This window comes from Galleria mellonella, unplaced genomic scaffold, assembly GCF_026898425.1.
Source record: "Galleria mellonella isolate WM207_F2 unplaced genomic scaffold, CSIRO_AGI_GalMel_v1 utg905, whole genome shotgun sequence".
In the NCBI taxonomy this organism is placed as follows: Eukaryota; Metazoa; Arthropoda; class Insecta; order Lepidoptera; family Pyralidae; genus Galleria; species Galleria mellonella.
In genome coordinates this window covers 3273936-3291079 of record NW_026442174.1, presented here as the reverse complement: position 1 = coordinate 3291079, position 17144 = coordinate 3273936, and the positions used below count along the sequence as shown (strand labels likewise).

At 33.5% G+C, this 17144-nt stretch overlaps 1 protein-coding gene and 1 long non-coding RNA gene across 3 annotated transcripts; one reads left to right on the top strand and one right to left on the bottom strand.

Annotated features, from left to right (window-relative positions):
* Positions 1-207: 207 nt before the first annotated feature.
* Positions 208-16873, bottom strand: LOC113510785 (centrosomal protein of 120 kDa-like). Of its 2 annotated transcripts, none has more exons than XM_052902509.1 (19): positions 16716-16873; positions 16497-16644; positions 15478-15610; positions 13719-13829; positions 13129-13228; positions 12259-12407; positions 11673-11755; positions 11102-11253; positions 10374-10579; positions 9854-10023; positions 8979-9298; positions 8124-8227; positions 6561-6743; positions 5941-6117; positions 5332-5418; positions 3938-4098; positions 2711-2841; positions 2012-2054; positions 208-1272 (listed from the first exon to the last, which is right to left on the bottom strand). In XM_052902509.1, the coding sequence occupies exons 1-19, from the start codon at positions 16765-16767 to the stop codon at positions 1119-1121; spliced, it is 2664 nt and encodes an 887-aa protein (XP_052758469.1). In that variant the 5' UTR covers positions 16768-16873; the 3' UTR covers positions 208-1118. The 2 variants fall into 2 exon arrangements, with proteins under 2 accessions (XP_052758469.1, XP_052758470.1); XM_052902510.1 differs by having other exon boundaries at positions 208-1266.
* Positions 7846-10514, top strand: LOC128202371 (uncharacterized). Its single transcript, XR_008253742.1, has 4 exons — positions 7846-7965; positions 9410-9580; positions 9861-10011; positions 10389-10514. It is a non-coding gene; the product is annotated as an uncharacterized LOC128202371 (long non-coding RNA).
* Positions 16874-17144: the final 271 nt, after the last annotated feature.

Genomic DNA, 17144 nt, shown 5'->3' with positions numbered 1-17144 from the left:
GAATTATAAAATTTAAAAAAATGTAATAACCAAAAATTTAACTGAAATTGTTTATATTTATTCTTGATATTTTTTGTATTACGTAGTGCGATACTTTGCCTTCTGCAGAGCGATTTATGAACTAAAATCACTTGGTTACTTGAGTCTATTAGTTTGCTTTGATGATCATATTGGAAGTAGTGCTGCCATTTGGTAAACATGGTGATATTTAAGGGTGGTAGTTTTGTTTTTTAACTCAACATAAGATAATGAAAGAGAAATCTGAATCAGTGCAGTTTAATTATCTTATATCTCGTATTTAATGAAAGTGATTGAATCGAGGAATCATTATAATGAGAAGGAAGCTAAAATATGGCTCAATCACAATTTGATCATGACTAAATAAGAAAGACAATTTAAAAAAATAGATTTATTTCATAACAATATTTATAAATTGAATACTCATATATGACAAAAATATAACAACATTTTAGTAAAATAATAAAATCATTATTACTATCATTTATAATACTAATAGTAATACATATACGATTTCAAAAATAAAAGCAATTAAATTGTAAATGTAGATTATTTTCACTTTGTTAAACTTCTTCTGTGTAGTAGTGTAAAACCAATTTTTTTTTATATGAAGCATAATTAGAGAGTACACCCTTATATTTGATACATTTGTCACATAATAACATGTAATAATTGAATACACGACTGATGTTTACAATAAGTTATTTCTAAAACGAAATCACTCATGTTGTAAATACACAACGAAAAACTATTATCATTACAAGTGAAACTGATTTTATTATTTTTTAAAATATATATGTTACATTATTCAGTCTAATGTCACGTGTTTTAAGATTAACAGGCAATTTTATAACCTGGGGATTTAAAGAAATAAATTTTATATACACCTAATTGAAGCTAATCGCACTGGTTAAGAGGCACAATGTTGCCAACATATATGATATATATAATATTACATTTTCAAAATAAATCGATGGTATCATTTATTTGCCACCAAATATGTTGTAATTTTCAATTGGTTACATAGTTTTATATTTATTAGTTTCACCCAAACAAGACAATATTTTCTTGCGTGCATGCAGCCAGCATTATATCTCTGATCACGTTCCACTGTTGAGCAGCATGCTTCGTATTTCATAATTGAGTTGTTTAATGTGATCTTCGTCTGGATTTTCTTGCTGGATAAGCCGGTCCCTTTGAGCCATGAGGTCATTTAGCTTGTCGTTTATTGGATTCCTTGGGGCACTCCTGTAACTTATAAGATAAAATTGTACATCCAAAGTGATTTTCTTTTTTTTTTGTGCAACAGCAGATAATCGGTTTCATCTATCTAAGGAACTTGAAAACAGAATTTTCTTGCAGGTAATAACATAAAATTACACAAATTGCCTGGATCCGTAAATTAGAATACCTTATGTTATGAGAAATACTACAAGATATACTCATACCATAGATAACGAAAAACGCGTTACGTAACTTTTTTATTTAAATAAATGAGTAGGGAATTAAAATCTCTCAAGTTGGCAACTCTTTTCGTTTACATTTTACGGGGATCCCCCAACTGTATTTATGTTTTCGTTTTTAGTATTCTTTAGTGTTGTGATTTTTAGGTAAAAATAATCACTTGGGTGTTATATAAAGTTTAGGAAGGGGAAGTATAAATAAAATATTAGGGCGCGTTACATGGAGCAGGGAGATTTAAAAATTTCCAAAAATTGCGTTACGTAACACTTAAACGTCTCTTAATAATCTACCATTATGTTTCACGTCACATCACGATATCGCTATACCAGGGTCAACTAAACCCATGTTTAAGGTAGGACAAAAGAACTTCTTGGTAAAGCAGAAACCATAATTAAGTGACTTCGAAAAAGCAAATCTGTTTAATTTTCTTGGGGTGTTTTATTTTAAAGTAGAGCATGGCCCTTCAATACCCCCCTTCCCCCTAGCTACGGCCATGCGTTACACTGTAATTTTTTTTTAATACACTTACTTCATGCTTTTAAAGATGTCCATACCATCTGGAATTGAGTCACCTGAAACAAGAAAATACGCAATAAAAAATAGTTAACTAAAATGTTAATCGTGCAATAAATAACATTCTCATTAACTGTTATTGAAAAATTGGACTTTAGTGACAAAAAAAGAACTGCTCATGTCTATAGGCGACGGTTACCACTTTCCATCAAGTGGGTCGTCAGCTTGTTTGCCATTCTAAGTTGTATAAAAAGAAAAAAAAAATGCTGTAACATCTGTGATTGATTTATGTGCAACTATGATTAACAGTTTAATATCATTCAAATATCTTTCAATTACCTTTCAGAAATATTAAGAATCATTGAATGTTTTCAGATGTTTAAACCCCAGCACTTTTATGTGGTAAGTAGAGAGAACACTCGCTTCTCTCTACTTACCACATATTCATATTTTTATATTCACCATTATCATATCAGACTTTAACTGTCCACTGCTGAACATAGCCCCTCCCTTGGGGGGATTTGCCAGTAATTGTCACGCTTTGCAGGCGAGTTGGTAACCGCAGTTAGGCTTTGGAGATGTTTTAAGAAGGACGTTGCTAGCCATCCCTCGCCGTTCCTTAGTCGCCTCTTACGACACCCACGAGAAAGGAAGGGGCGGCCTATTCTATGCGGATCACAGGGGATAAATATAATAGTTTTATATTATTACTTACTAATAATAGAATGAGATTCTAATGCTGGAGTATTGGCTAATATATCTACTAGGAAATCATCTTTTAACTTCTTTATATCAACATTGTTTTGGTTTGTTTTATCCTCCTCTTGATCTTGAATTGTGTCCAGTCTGTAAAATAATAATTTAATGATTACTGATTATAAAGTATCCTATGTGTTATATTAATGTAATATACCTATAATATCAACAATTGAAACAAACAATGGTTAGCTTTAATGTCTATGCCCAAGAGACTACAGCATGAGGTTCTTCAAAAGGAGGGTAAAGAGGTTTCTTCAGGGTCAGCAACGCGCGCGTAATACCAGAGGTATTGCAGGCGTTCATAGGCTACGGTAACCGCTTACCATCAGGTGGGTCGTATGCTTGTTTTCACCTCAGCGGTATAAAAAAAAATTCTATTAGCAATGTCTCGCCGCCGTAGATTTAAAAGCGACAATGTTATTAAATTAAAATTAGTTGATAATATATGACGTATAACATATAACAACAATACCATATATGAAACATATGATATATAAAAGACGTGTGTTTTTGGGACCCTAAATTGATATTCGAAAGTGAACAAAACAACCAAAAAAAGATGGCCGTGTGCCAAATTTCATTCAAATCCGTTCAATAGTTTTTGCGCGAAAAAGTAACAAAAATCCATCCACTTATCGTTACAAACTTTCATATTTATAATATTAATAGGACTAGGTGTATTCCCCAAGTTTTTTCATGTGAAAACTAACATTTTAATATTAATGGGACTGATAATTTCATTAGTAATTATTATTTTAAAGTTTAATTAAATATTAACATTAGACCGTCACAAAACAATAAAATGGGGCGCTTTTATAATATGATTCTAGAGATATATATATGTATACACAATAATTGCCGTGTAGTCTCGGCATAGATTAAGCCCCCTCCCCCCAATCCTAAGGGAGATTATGGTCGAGGGATTGGCAACAGCGTTCTTCATAAAACATAACTAAAAGCCAAACTGCGGTTGTCTACCCGCTTGCCAATCGTAGCAACTACTGGCAAAACTCCCCTTATGTAGGAGACTACGTTCAGCAGATTAATAATATGGATGTTCTACATCAAAATCAAATACTTGTTGTTTCCAAAGTTATGTGATTCGCTGTCTCAGCGGCCACACTTTGAACACCACAGACATAGTTTATATAATATAAATATAAGGAGCAGTAAAGCGGCTGACCCCATATCGCCAAGCTCTCGCCGGTGCGACTGCAGCTGTGTGAGCACGTGCTTGCGCGCGTGCAGTTTGCTGAGGTGCAGCTCGCGGACGGCACGGCCCCACTGCTCCTTGAAGAATGCTTTCGACTGCACCGCGCTGTCTAACTTCTCTTCTAAGCAACGCTAAAATAAAACATAATAATTATTTACTAGCAATTGCCTGAAACTTAGTAGCTGTAGATTTTGGATGTAAAGTAACCAATAATATCGACCCTAAATGGCGTAACAAGATACGATGCGATTAACTAAGAAAAGTCTGCCATAGGTAACACTATTATGTATATTTTCTCAAACATGCTTGGAAATGTGAGCATTATTTTGACAATCTTCTTAGAGACAAATCAAAATTGCCGTACTGGCCAAGATACATGCGGGCAGCGGTCGGCAAAAGTTGTATGAAAATCCATATCTGTCGTATTTTGCGGCCAGATAAATTACTATGTAAACTCATATCTGTCCTGTAATTTAAAAATGGAATGACTTTTTACTTCGAAACATGGCTACCAAGGAGGTAACGTACACAAGGTTTTATTTAAATTTCGAACTGTCTTGCAAATAGAATTGAAAAAAAAATAAAGGAATATTATGGCGCGTGAAAAATTGTTATTGTTCGTTATTCGTCATTGAATTTAAAAAGTAAAATTGTGTTTTTGATTTCCGCGCATTGTTTGTGAAAAGTACTATACAAGCCTTGGCCACAACTAGGCATTAATGGCCTCTCTGATGGATTTGACAAATATTACACATAAAGATCCGTCAGTATTCTACGACTATGACGATATGTTAAAAGTCAGTTACCCAAAAAGTTATTTATTATTAATAAACAGTTATTTAATATTAACAAACTTTTAACATATTCGAAAATTGATATCAGATCGATATGAGCGGTATCGAAATGGGTGATGACCTTTTTCCCGCCATCAATGTCCAGATCTAATATACAGATATTGGAACGGTATCCATATTACCCATGCCTAGTTTTTTAATGATGCTAGAACAAACAGATAATTCTAAAAAAAAACCGTCCAACATAATTATTTTCTTATACAATTTATTAATATTTCTATTTTAACCAAATGTTCTCCTTTAACCAAAGGTTGTATGTAAGAGATTGCCCTAGCGATAAGACTGCCTTTTGTACCTTTATGTGTATATTTCAATCTGTATTTATGTTACTGTATTTCACTTGAATTATTCACTTGTCATTGTACATTTTTATTTATGGTGCAATAAAGAGTTAAATAAATAAATAAATAAAAATAATACTTCTAATTTTTTACGCTATCTATTTTGTATTCTTTGTTTGTTAATATTTATTAAATTTATTTAACGAAACTATATAATGGCTAGACTTACTAGTTCCTGAATGAGACTGGCTGTCTGATCTTTTGTCAGTCCAGAGTATCTATTCTCAGCATCTTTTTCACAATTCTTCAAATTAGTCTGTAATAACAACAATTTTTGAGTTTAAATAAACAATATAACAAAAAATATAACTGTATTTTACACTGGGCTTAATACAAAAATGTCAAAATGAAATTTAGTGAAATACTAAAGAAAAAAAAAGGACATCATTTTTCTTTAAACAATATTTTTAGGAATATGTGTGGTATCCTCTCTTATTATAACTCTGGTGGTAAAATTAGACAATATCATGCTGTGCTTTCTATGTATTGTTTATCTCCTAGCGCCTTAACGGCTTAACCGATCTATTATGAAACTTAGTAAATACATACTACATTGAATGGAGAAGGACCTAGTAGAGGCAATTTTTTTACTCGACCAATGAACACATTCCTGTCACGCCGACGAAGTCACAAGTACAAGCTAGTAGTAAATTATAAAAGCTTAGACTCGTAGTTTTATGTATAGATGCAAGTGAAATAAATACCTAGTAAAGATACCTTAAGCTACGCAGACAAAGCTGCGATTTACTACTAGTTTAAAATATATATTTCTTCCCACCTTGAGCACTTCCACATGTTTATCCAATTGCTTCACCTTCAGTTCCAACTCTTCGATCCTCATGTCTTTCAGTTTCAACTGGTGATTCATATCATCTTCCATTTTCTGGGAGGCCTCGCGCAACTCTTGATACTTGGCTGTGTAGTGTGCTTCTAGCGCTTTTTTCGCTTCCAATAACTAAAATAATATAATAATTAACTTACTTTTGTCTTTGTAAGAAATAAAATAAAAAATCCTTTTATTTGTTGTAGCATATTTTTTTTATAATATTGAAATAATATCCATATTTGAGTCATATTTATTGCTAATACTGGCAATACAAACTCATTAAAGACTTTTGTTTCTAAACTTTACAGCTATTTAGATTTATTCACAAAGTTATGGTTTAATATATAAAATAATAATGTAAATATATACATAATATATATATAGCTGTACATACGTAGCAGTTTTATATTTTCATTTAATATTATTACTTAGCAGGGCTTTTACATAGTACTGACACCTATATTAGACCATTCCAATGTACAAGGGTCTAGCGGCTACCGATAGCGATCAGGAGGTACTTATGTCGATCGTCAAAATTTCTATAATTATAATTATTTCTATAATAAAGTTACCTTTTTCTCCCTGTCGACGTTACGATACCCGCGGAGGCGGAAATCGTCGGAGGCGCGCGCGAGGTCTGCCGCCAGAGTGCGGCACTGTTCTATGCCGCGACTGAGTTTGCACTCCAACTCCACCCGCTTCTTGGCCCACTCCTTCGCCAGCAACTCTAGGTGATACTCCTCCTTACGTTTTAGCTGTTGAGAGTATAATGAAGAAATAAAAATATATTTTATATATTTGAAATTTTTTTTTATGAATTTTTCGTCCAATTTGGAATGCAGTTTCAGCGGAGTAACTAATATATCCCATATTGATTCCAAGACAAGAAAGAGAATATGTCTTACTCTATGTCAAAAAATATGTATAAGCCAAATTTCATAAAGATTAACGAGTTACCAAGGTGCCAATAAATAAATACAAATATAGACGCTTTTTTATTCCCAATATTTGTAAGAGTTAATACACTATTATATAATACTAACGATCCGCCTCAAATTAACACGGATACATAGATAGAAAGATAAATTAGTATTATATATTAGTTTCAATAGAAATTTTTTGATACTCTGGATTACATTATTGTAATCTTCTTAGGGATCTCTAATTTTTTTTTAATAATATATAGCCTAGTTTACTCACTGAAAATGTAGCTTTATACGAGTGAAAGAATTTTTAAAATCGATTAAGTAGTTTAAAGTTTATCCATTATAAACATACAAAAAATAAAAATTTTCCTCTTTATAATCCTTATCAATGTTATGTCTATATACATATATGAGCTGGAGAAGGATGGAGAGATCGAATTGATAATGAGGAAGTCCTACTTAGGGTTAAGAAAAAGAGACAAATTATAAGAACTATCGAAGTCAGAAGAGACTTGATTAAATGAAGAGACTTGTAATAAATCGTAGTGAGTGACAAGAGCTCCACTGGGGGTGGGGGGGGGGGGATTGTTAGTAATGGAGACTAAGTATCCCATTGCTAGCAATATACCCAACCAGGTCGACCTCCTCGCGGTTCTCCCTGGAAACTATCATGGTTAACTCCTTGTGAATTCGTCATGATGGGCTAACTGGCCTGTTTTCATTCTCATCGATCACCCTTTACTGGTGCTCCGTCAGTGTATCCAGTTAACGCAGGCGGGGTTACCATTCCATTTTCACATATAAATAAAAAGGGCTCCACCGACAAGAGCGCAGTTTATAAATAGGACAGATATATGTGTAAAACGGGAAATTTTATCAACTTACTATGCTTATCGTTTCTGACAACTGTTTTGACTTCATCCGAACTTTATAAATGTAAAAATGAGTTTACTTGCTTTCAACGGTTTAACCAAAACACTATAAAATTTAATATAAACGTACTATATCAACCATATGGTACTGAGAAGGACATAGGCTACTTATTATCCTGGTTAGTGAACTAATTCCGGTCATGCCGGCAAAGTCGCGGGTAAAAGCTAGTATTAGTATAGATATAGAAGCCTTTATAAAAAATACTTTATTATTATTCTATTATCTTAATATGTTTCTAACGAACATTGCTATTTATATTAATTTGAAGATACTTACTTGACACTTGTATAATTCCTGTTGCTTCTCCTTCCAATCTTCCAGTTCATCGACAAACCCCTGCATGATGGCGTCACGGTCCGTAGGCGATATCAGCAATTTTACTGCATCCAATTAAAATGTACATAAAAATAATAATACTTATTACAATTAAACATTACATTATTCAAAAATGCTCTTCTGTTAATTCAGCTGCCGTGCAGCTCGCTTGAATGCTGTGTTCCGGTTTCAAAGTAAATTATGGCGGTAAATTTAATAAATAGATACTGTAACTCAAGATATCCATTAGATAAATATTTGTCAAAATCCATATAGATGTGAACTAATTGTAACGATTATAACCATTGAAGTTGCATAAAAAAAAAAACATGTAAGATTAGAACACTGCCTAAGTAAGCGGTTACGTGAACTAAAAAACCTCTTACTCCATTTTGGTACAACATTCTGCCCCGCGTTTATCATATTTTACATTATTATAAAATCTCATATGAAATTAATATAATTAATATAGATCAACTATAATGGGTTCCATTGAAAACTCAAATACATTCAACATTTATGTTTTACGACGAACAACTTTAGAGATGAGCATGTAATATTTTCATTAAAGTATATTAAGTAAAAAGCACACAGTGGTTCTCAGTGAGTTCCAAATATGTCAATTTTTTAAAGCAAATAAGTAAGATATGACATAACTTTTATAAAATAGCAAAGGAAAGTAAGTTTAAGAGTAAGTACTTCATGTTATAAAGATCGACAGCGCGCTAAGTCTTTGGTACTACATTTATAAGCTAAGCATTTGTTTGTCACTCATATAATTTATAAAAAAAATATTAGAACTTTAAAATTAATCACCTTTCTCAGTCTGCGATGTACATGCATCACTCTTGCTCGTTTCTAACTTGATATTCTCACTGGGTCTATTCTCAATGTTATTCTCTGCTGTATTATCTATAACTTCTCTTGTAAGTTCCTCGACTTTTGTATCTTCTTTTTGATTCACATGTGAATCTTGTTGTATCGGCTCGCACTGTACTTGCATATCGCTGGTTAGTGGTCGAGAGCGAGACGCCAGTAACCTCTCTTGGCTTTGTGCAAAAGAGTCACACATTTTCTTTATTAATTCCGCGATCTCGTTCGATTTTATAATTGACTCACCCGATGCGTCTTTGTATCTGTATGTCAAGAACAACTCATCAGATGTTAAATAAATCATATTGAACTAGGTTCCCTATTATCAAAATTGGGCGTATAACATGACACATGCAACTTTGTTTTAAAAACAGGGCAAGTGATGGTTTGATGGACAAAGTATGGTGAATGTATTTTGGATTATCATCATTATAAGCAGTCCCATGATGCCATGGGTAAAAAAGTTGACAGGGAGCGTCAGGAAGATCGAAGCCCGCCATGGTTACAAGAACCCTTTATCATTCCTGCTGCTATCATACTACTGGGTACGAACTCTTATATATATCAGACATATAATACATTATACACTAACGATCTAAGCAGACTTTGCACAGATAGATAGAATTTTTGAAAGTAAAGCCTATACTACTTGCTGATAATGTAGTTTTCTATAGGTGAAAGAATTTTTAAAATTGTTCAATTTGTTTTTAAGTTCCATTATAAACAAACAATCACGTCTTGCCTATTTACAATACTAATAAAGTTAAATAATGCCTTAATATATACAGAATATGTACAAAACATTATTTTCTTCTCACCTGGCAGTATTCCTGGCAGCGACGCTGGTATACGCCACACCGCCGACATTCGGGTCCAAATCGGTGCAGCTGCCACTCTTATAGTCTATGGTAGGATCCTGGTGTACTGGCTCTCGCTGTACATTACTGTCCAGCTGTGTGGCACTGCGAGCTGTCAGGTTCTTTGGTTTCTACAAATTTATTACATTTTATGTAAAATTAAATATGTAAAACAAATTTGTGTTAGTTAACTTTAAAATTTGTTTGCTTCAAATATGTCTTAATAACAAATATTTTTAATACAATTGCACGTTATAATAGTATATACATACCTGATTTTTATTGCCGCCATTTCGACGTGGATTGCACCACGTCGTCTGCCAGAAAACGTCGCTCACTTCAGTATAGTCCTGGCCATGACATGGTTTAATCCACATCGAAACGTCGGCAATAAAAATTAGATGTGTATGTACTATTTACCTGTAATTTTCAACGCGTAAATATATATATGACAACTTATTCTTATATACAAAATATTTACCTCTTTATCCTGCAGTCCAACGTACTTCAAACTCATTTCGACGTCCACAAACGGGCGCCTACCTTCCTCTCTGGCCACACCCTCACAGCGTAGAATGAAACATCGCTCGTGTATCGTCAACGCTCGCTCCGCATTACAAAACTTATTCAAGAAGTCATTTGTATCATCTGTTGGCACCAGTTTACGAAGATCCAGGCTGCAGATACCTATAATATATATACATAATTATTAATTTACTTAAAATTTATCATTATTTATTTATTATTATTTCTCACCACAAACAATTAAGGACTTACTACCTATAACTTGAAGAACATTTTAACAATATTAAACCCGTTATTGTTGAACCTGTATTACAAGTCACTGACTGTTTACCCGTTTATTTCTTTTAAATCAGGGAATGAATGAGAGAAGGGATTGTCAATTGATTAGAATTCTTTAGTTTAATTCCGCTACCATTAATATGCGATACCGACTACTTTAAGTAGAGGTCCTATGACGTTCCATATCGATCATCAATCTCCGATCATTATTAAGTCCACACACATGTTGCGACAAGTGTTTCACCTTTAAATAAGGCAATTTCAGGTAATTAATCAATTGCAGGTTGAAGCCTAGTGTTGACCAATTGGCGCCAAGGCTTGACCCATTTAGGCGTTTTAGCAAGTTTATAAATGTTGCCAGTTTTAAAGTAAAAAAACCTCTTTATGAAATATTGCCAAACACACCTATGTTTATGTCCCCGGCGCAAACCTTCGTGACGAGGTGCGGACACTCGGCGAAGTACCTGCCGAGGTCCGGTAGCGATCCGCGCAGCCGCAGCGAGGATCGTTGGTTAAACTGCGCACTCGTTCTTCCGCTGCCAACGCTCGCACCCACCCTGACATACAACTAGACATTACAAACTATACACTACAGCGGATCCTCGACATCAGGAGAAAGCACCGCGTTGTGTTCAAATTTTGCCCAGGACCACCTCGTTAAAAGGTCTAAAACTTATTCAGATATCAGAGGCTAAAACTGGCCCTAGCAATGGCAAAATAGAATGATGGCTCTTCTATTGGGAAGCGGTTTTGTAACATCAGTTTAATATATTTTATTTCAAAGACAAGTGGCCACAGATGGCTACCATATAAAAATGAAAAAAAGTGGACCTCTGATCTCTACAAAACTACAAAATACAGATTGGAATGTGTATGCAGGAACTACATGATTTCCACCAACCTTTCACTCATCGGAAGTGGAGTCGAGTGTAAATTAAATACTGCTAAATAGAATACATTAGAAACTTTCACATACCTGTCTGTCATGATGTTATGTGTGAAAACAGAATATGTAATATAGCAATAGACATTTTTGTTGGAAATACTACTGGGTAGAAGCTGAAACAAAGAACATAACACTATAATATGAAGTGTGCATACATGTATACATCAAGTATAAAAAGGGAAACTCCAATAATAGTGTACATGTCATTAAACAATTACCTGCAAGGAACGTACCTATACATGTTGAAATAATATATTAATACTTAGCCCATTAAAATATTCAATTTTTGTTAACCACTTTTGATAAGGTGATATTTATGGAAAAAAATAATATTTAACATAAATCGCTTCATCTTCATTTCAAGTATTACCAGTAAGAAATATAGTGATGGCTATATGTAAGCACAACTTTAGCAAAAATTGGTCATACATTAGTAACCATTACTATAGTTTGATAGAAGGAAGAATACGTGGTAAATACTCTAAAATTAGAATAGTAATAAACTTCGCCTGTGTAGTTAGACTTTAGATCTAGGAGTTATCAGTGTTGCCATTTACTATTGATGAAAAAAAAAATCCTGAAACAAAAAAGGACTTTACCATAAACAAAACATTACCAAATCCAAATTTTCCACAGCTCCAATAACTAGACTGAGTACAAAGAGATGCCTCCCACTACCAATTTGTATGAGGCCCTCGTCACACATCAATATTGGCTGAAGGTCAGGAGAGGTGACAGTCTTCTTACTCTCTTCTATATACTCATCTAAATAATAAAAAAAACAAACAAACTATGTTATAATGTCATACCACAAATTGTAACGAGAGCAAGAAACTTTAGAACATTGAAATATGAATTCTAATAATCAAATATTAGTATTGTTTATGGTTATTTAATTGCAAATGGGAAGAAAAAAATAATATAATTATCAAAACATTGAGGCCAATTCTGAGATGCTTTTATAAATTTATCTTTAAAATTAATATTTTATTCCATTATACTACTATTTTCTGAACCGTTACAAACTACGTTTATAATAGTTTCGACTTAAATCTATCAGAAATTTAGTTCACATTACAAGATTTAGCTAGTATTGTGATCTTGGTATCAAATTGAAATTTGAATTTAGACATAAGTTTAGATATTATTTATAACAAATATGAATGTTTGTAAAGATGAAATGTGCGATGGACAGAGGTTTGTTTGTTAGTATACCAAATTTGTTACACATATGAAGAGCCCTTTGAGAAAAATCGATTGAATACTGCATACACATACACATGCCTTTATAAAGCTTGGTTATTCAGATCAGAATTTTGATATTTTTAGTAACAGTATTAGCAATTGTTAATTTACTTCAATTTTTATTTCAGATATTTTACTAGTTGGCCTCCTTACTTTTATATCTTCATTCAACTGAAATTTTGCTAGATTCTCTTTCTGTTGGAGAGGAATATATAATGTTGAGTATTTGATAACTACTTACTTAAAGTCAGAAGGACTGATTTCCCAGTAACACTAGTACTGGTAGGGTAAGTGGATGGGTATGCCACTTCGTTGCTGTGGAACATTCTCAACTCATTTCTCTGTAATCAATGACGGGCATTTAAATTCTATTATGTAATTTATTAATACAGCTAAAGGGGTATAAGATGCACATAAATAATTTATATTAAGGAAAATATTTCTATAAATTATATGATTATTATGAAAGATTAAATTTGTTTTCATAGTTTGACCTACAAACTAAAAACAAAAACAAACTTATAGCATAATAAATCTGCATTTACCAGTGGAAGACTTCATACAAAAAATTTGTGCATTAGTAGCATCTCTGTCCCACTGTTTATTTTACCACTGCATATGCTTATATAGCTATTATTTTGAAAAATTGAATATGCCAGTGAAATTACAGGATATGGAAGTATAATATTTTAGTCCTCAAGAATAGTAATGTAAGGTACCAAGAGTGTCACAATGTAATCTGTGACATCCACACAGTCATTCAAGTCTACTACTTGCCATTTAGTTGGCAATCAGCTTTGTTATCTTTTCAAATTACATAAAAAAACTTACAGGAGTTGGAGTGTTCGCTCTGTCCTCAACAGACAGACTTAACAGCAACTGTGGATGGCAACACTTGCCTTCAGACTTTACACCCAAAAGCCTTTGCCATGTGTGTTTAATCTGAAATAAATATTTTAAGAAGAAAGAATAATTAAAAATTTTCTATATACAGACTATAACATACTAAATATGAGAGTGTGGAGGAAGAGATTGCTAGTAATTGAGACTATCAACTCCATTGATAGCAAAATAGGGCATATTGCTATATCAAATATTATCATCATATAACTGTCATTGTATTAAAAAATTAACATAATTTTTTAAAATAATACCCTGTCAGGTCGACTTTCAAGCATTCCCCCATTGACATCATTTTGATTAAAATGGAATTATCAATATTAAAGTTATTGCACTGAAGATGGTGTATACAATATGGACAAAAAATCCAGTAAAATAATTGAGGAATTCTCCAAGTGTACGAGGTCTGTCCGGAAAGTTCGTATAAAAGTGTTCTGGAATGCGAGAAAGAGGAGTGGGGAGGCCAGGTAAGCGCAGGACCCCTTCCTTATGTCCCTAACAATGCTTCAGTTCTGGTCTGACCGCCGTGCGGTGCGAACTGGCTTGTTACGCCATCTGTGAAGTTACCTCTTAACGAAACCCCGTCGGCATGGAGCCCGCTTCCGTTGAAGAGCAGCGCGTCGTAATCAAGTTTCTCTCGAAACTCGGCAAGAATGGCCGTGAAATTTTTGCATCTCAGAACAGTGGAATGACATGTGAAGGAACCAACGTCCACAAAAAAATCAAAAAATTCAGAGATGTCAAGACAATGTTGATTGTTTTTTTCGATGTTCGGGGGATTGTCCATCAAGAATTCGTCCCTCCAGGCCATACAGTTGATGGAAAATTCTACGTCGATGTGCTCAGACGCCTCAAAGCTCGTGTGGCACGAGTTCGTCCAGAATTGGCGCGAGAGGGGCGTTGGATTCTTCACCACGACAATGCCCCTGCCCACACCTCTCTTGTTGTCCGTGAGTTTTTGAGTAAAAATTCCATTACGGTGACCGAACACCCCCCTATTCGCCGGATTTGGCCCCGTGTGACTTCTTCTTGTTCCCAAAAACCAAATTGGTACTTCGGGGGCGGCATTTGGGGGACATAAATGAGATAAAAAAAGCTACGACGGGGCAGCTGAGAAACCTACAACCAGAGGACTTTCAAGGAGCCTTCTCACAGTGGAAACGGCGTTGGCACAAGTGCATTATGTCACAGGGGGAGTACTTTGAAGGGGATAAAATTGATTTACCTGAATAATTGTAAAATAAAATTTTTAAAAAACTTTTATACGTACTTTCCGGACAAACCTCGTATCATATGAATCTAGCAATTAGGAAGCAATCATGTTATGTAGTATCACTGTTTCTTACAATAAAGTGTTCATGCAGTATTTGTTAAATTATAAGAGGTTATTTAGCTTGCCTGATATTTTCATAAATAAGTAGATTTTGTTCTAACACTTATGTGAACACACAAGACTTCAATTATGGCAATTAAAAAAGACAAACAAATTTTGATTTAAGCATTAAACAACTATGGAACCAATCTGAAAACATACTCTTTTAAATAAAAAAAAAATTCCAAATCAGTTTATGAATGGTAAAATTCTGATATACCAAATTTGAAAAAAAGTGAGTAGTTTTTTTTTTTTAAATCTATTAAAAACGTAGTCCTTGTCAATAATTGTTATTCATAACATAAAAACAATACTCACATCTATAACTTTATTGGACGGACAAGGTTGAGCACCAAGCAGACTAAGTAATAAGTATCCAACTTTATCCTTTCGACCCTGTGTACTCGTTGTATAAACTTCCACTTTAACTGGGACATTTTGTACTCGCAAACTAAAATAAAAGGCATTTCATTTAAGCCTACAGCAAAAAAATAGTAGCTTTTTACTACATAGACTTGCTTTAGTTTATAACTAAATATGGTAATGTCCCAATTTTTTTTTTTTTTTTTTTTTTTTTTATAAAACTTAGAATGGCAAAAAAGCATATGGCCCACCTGATGGAAAGTGGTAACCGTTGCCTATAGACATGAGCAGTACCATGGACATAACAGAGTATACTGTTTCGCCCATGATACCCCCCATGCGTTGCCATTCCTGAGGACTCAGGTGTTATTCCTCTGTACCCAGTAAATTCACGCCATATCCCACCCTTCAAACCGAAACACAGCCATGCAAACACAACTGCTTCACGGTTGAAACACGAATGGGACAGAGGTACCCAAGCAATCGACTTTTGTACAAAGTCTCCCTCTGGTAATTATCAATAAATGTTCAAATACAGTTAAACATTTTTCCACGTTTTTGTCTGATTATTTAAAAAAGGCTACACTTGCGAACTAAACATTAATCATGCAGTAAGATTCTTTTTTTATTAAACTGTCTCTGAAAATATTGATTTTAATAGCAAAAATGTATTTAAAAAATTCGTAAGCAAAATATGAAGTACATGCAAAGTTTATAATGATAGAGTAATATTTAATATATTCTATGATAAACATTTGAGTTCGCTGGCAGAGCACTTTTTAATAAGTTAGAAACCTTGAAAAATAATATATTGGTTTTGAAAATTGACAAATGTTACGCTATCACTCTTCAGTAAATAAAAGTCATAAACGATATTAAGTAATAAAAATAACGATAAACTTAATTAACAACAATGTAAACCGTGTAATAATTTTATAGGTGTAAATAAGTACAAAGTTATTACACACTCATACCTCCTAAACCTTCTCTTGTCCGCTTCCCAAACAAGTTCAGCGTCAAATATTGGTGCATGTGTTGGGACCACAGGATCTGTCTCCAGCATATAGCCATTCAAAGAACCGCTTACTACAAATGGAGTCCGTAAAAAACCAAAACCTAGCCCTGAAATTGATAGGTACAAGTTTTATAATTATGAGTTTTTTGCATGAATTTTCTACTTAAAAACAATATACCTTCTTTCACATGGAGAACTATTTGGATGTTGGGACCGCGCAGTTCGTCCATGAATATTTATGAAAATTAGCAAAATATTAAGAAAATTAAATTCAAACAAAACGTAAACATTTCTTTCGAAAATCAAAGTTTGACATTTGACAATTACTTGCCATGACAGATTATAGTACTTTGAAATTGCCATATTAAACTATCAAAGCAACTTTTAAATTTTGTAATTGCATAGGCAGTGTATTGAAAACAAGACTAACAATTCAAATTATTATATTCTAAAATATTTGAATACATATCACGTTGCAATTTATGCTTCTCATGATTTATCAACAGCATTATGTTATCTGATGTTTATCCAATCTATTGTACCCACAGACGATGTACATAACGAATAACTTTGAATCGAATATGGATACACGAATACCTATTCAACA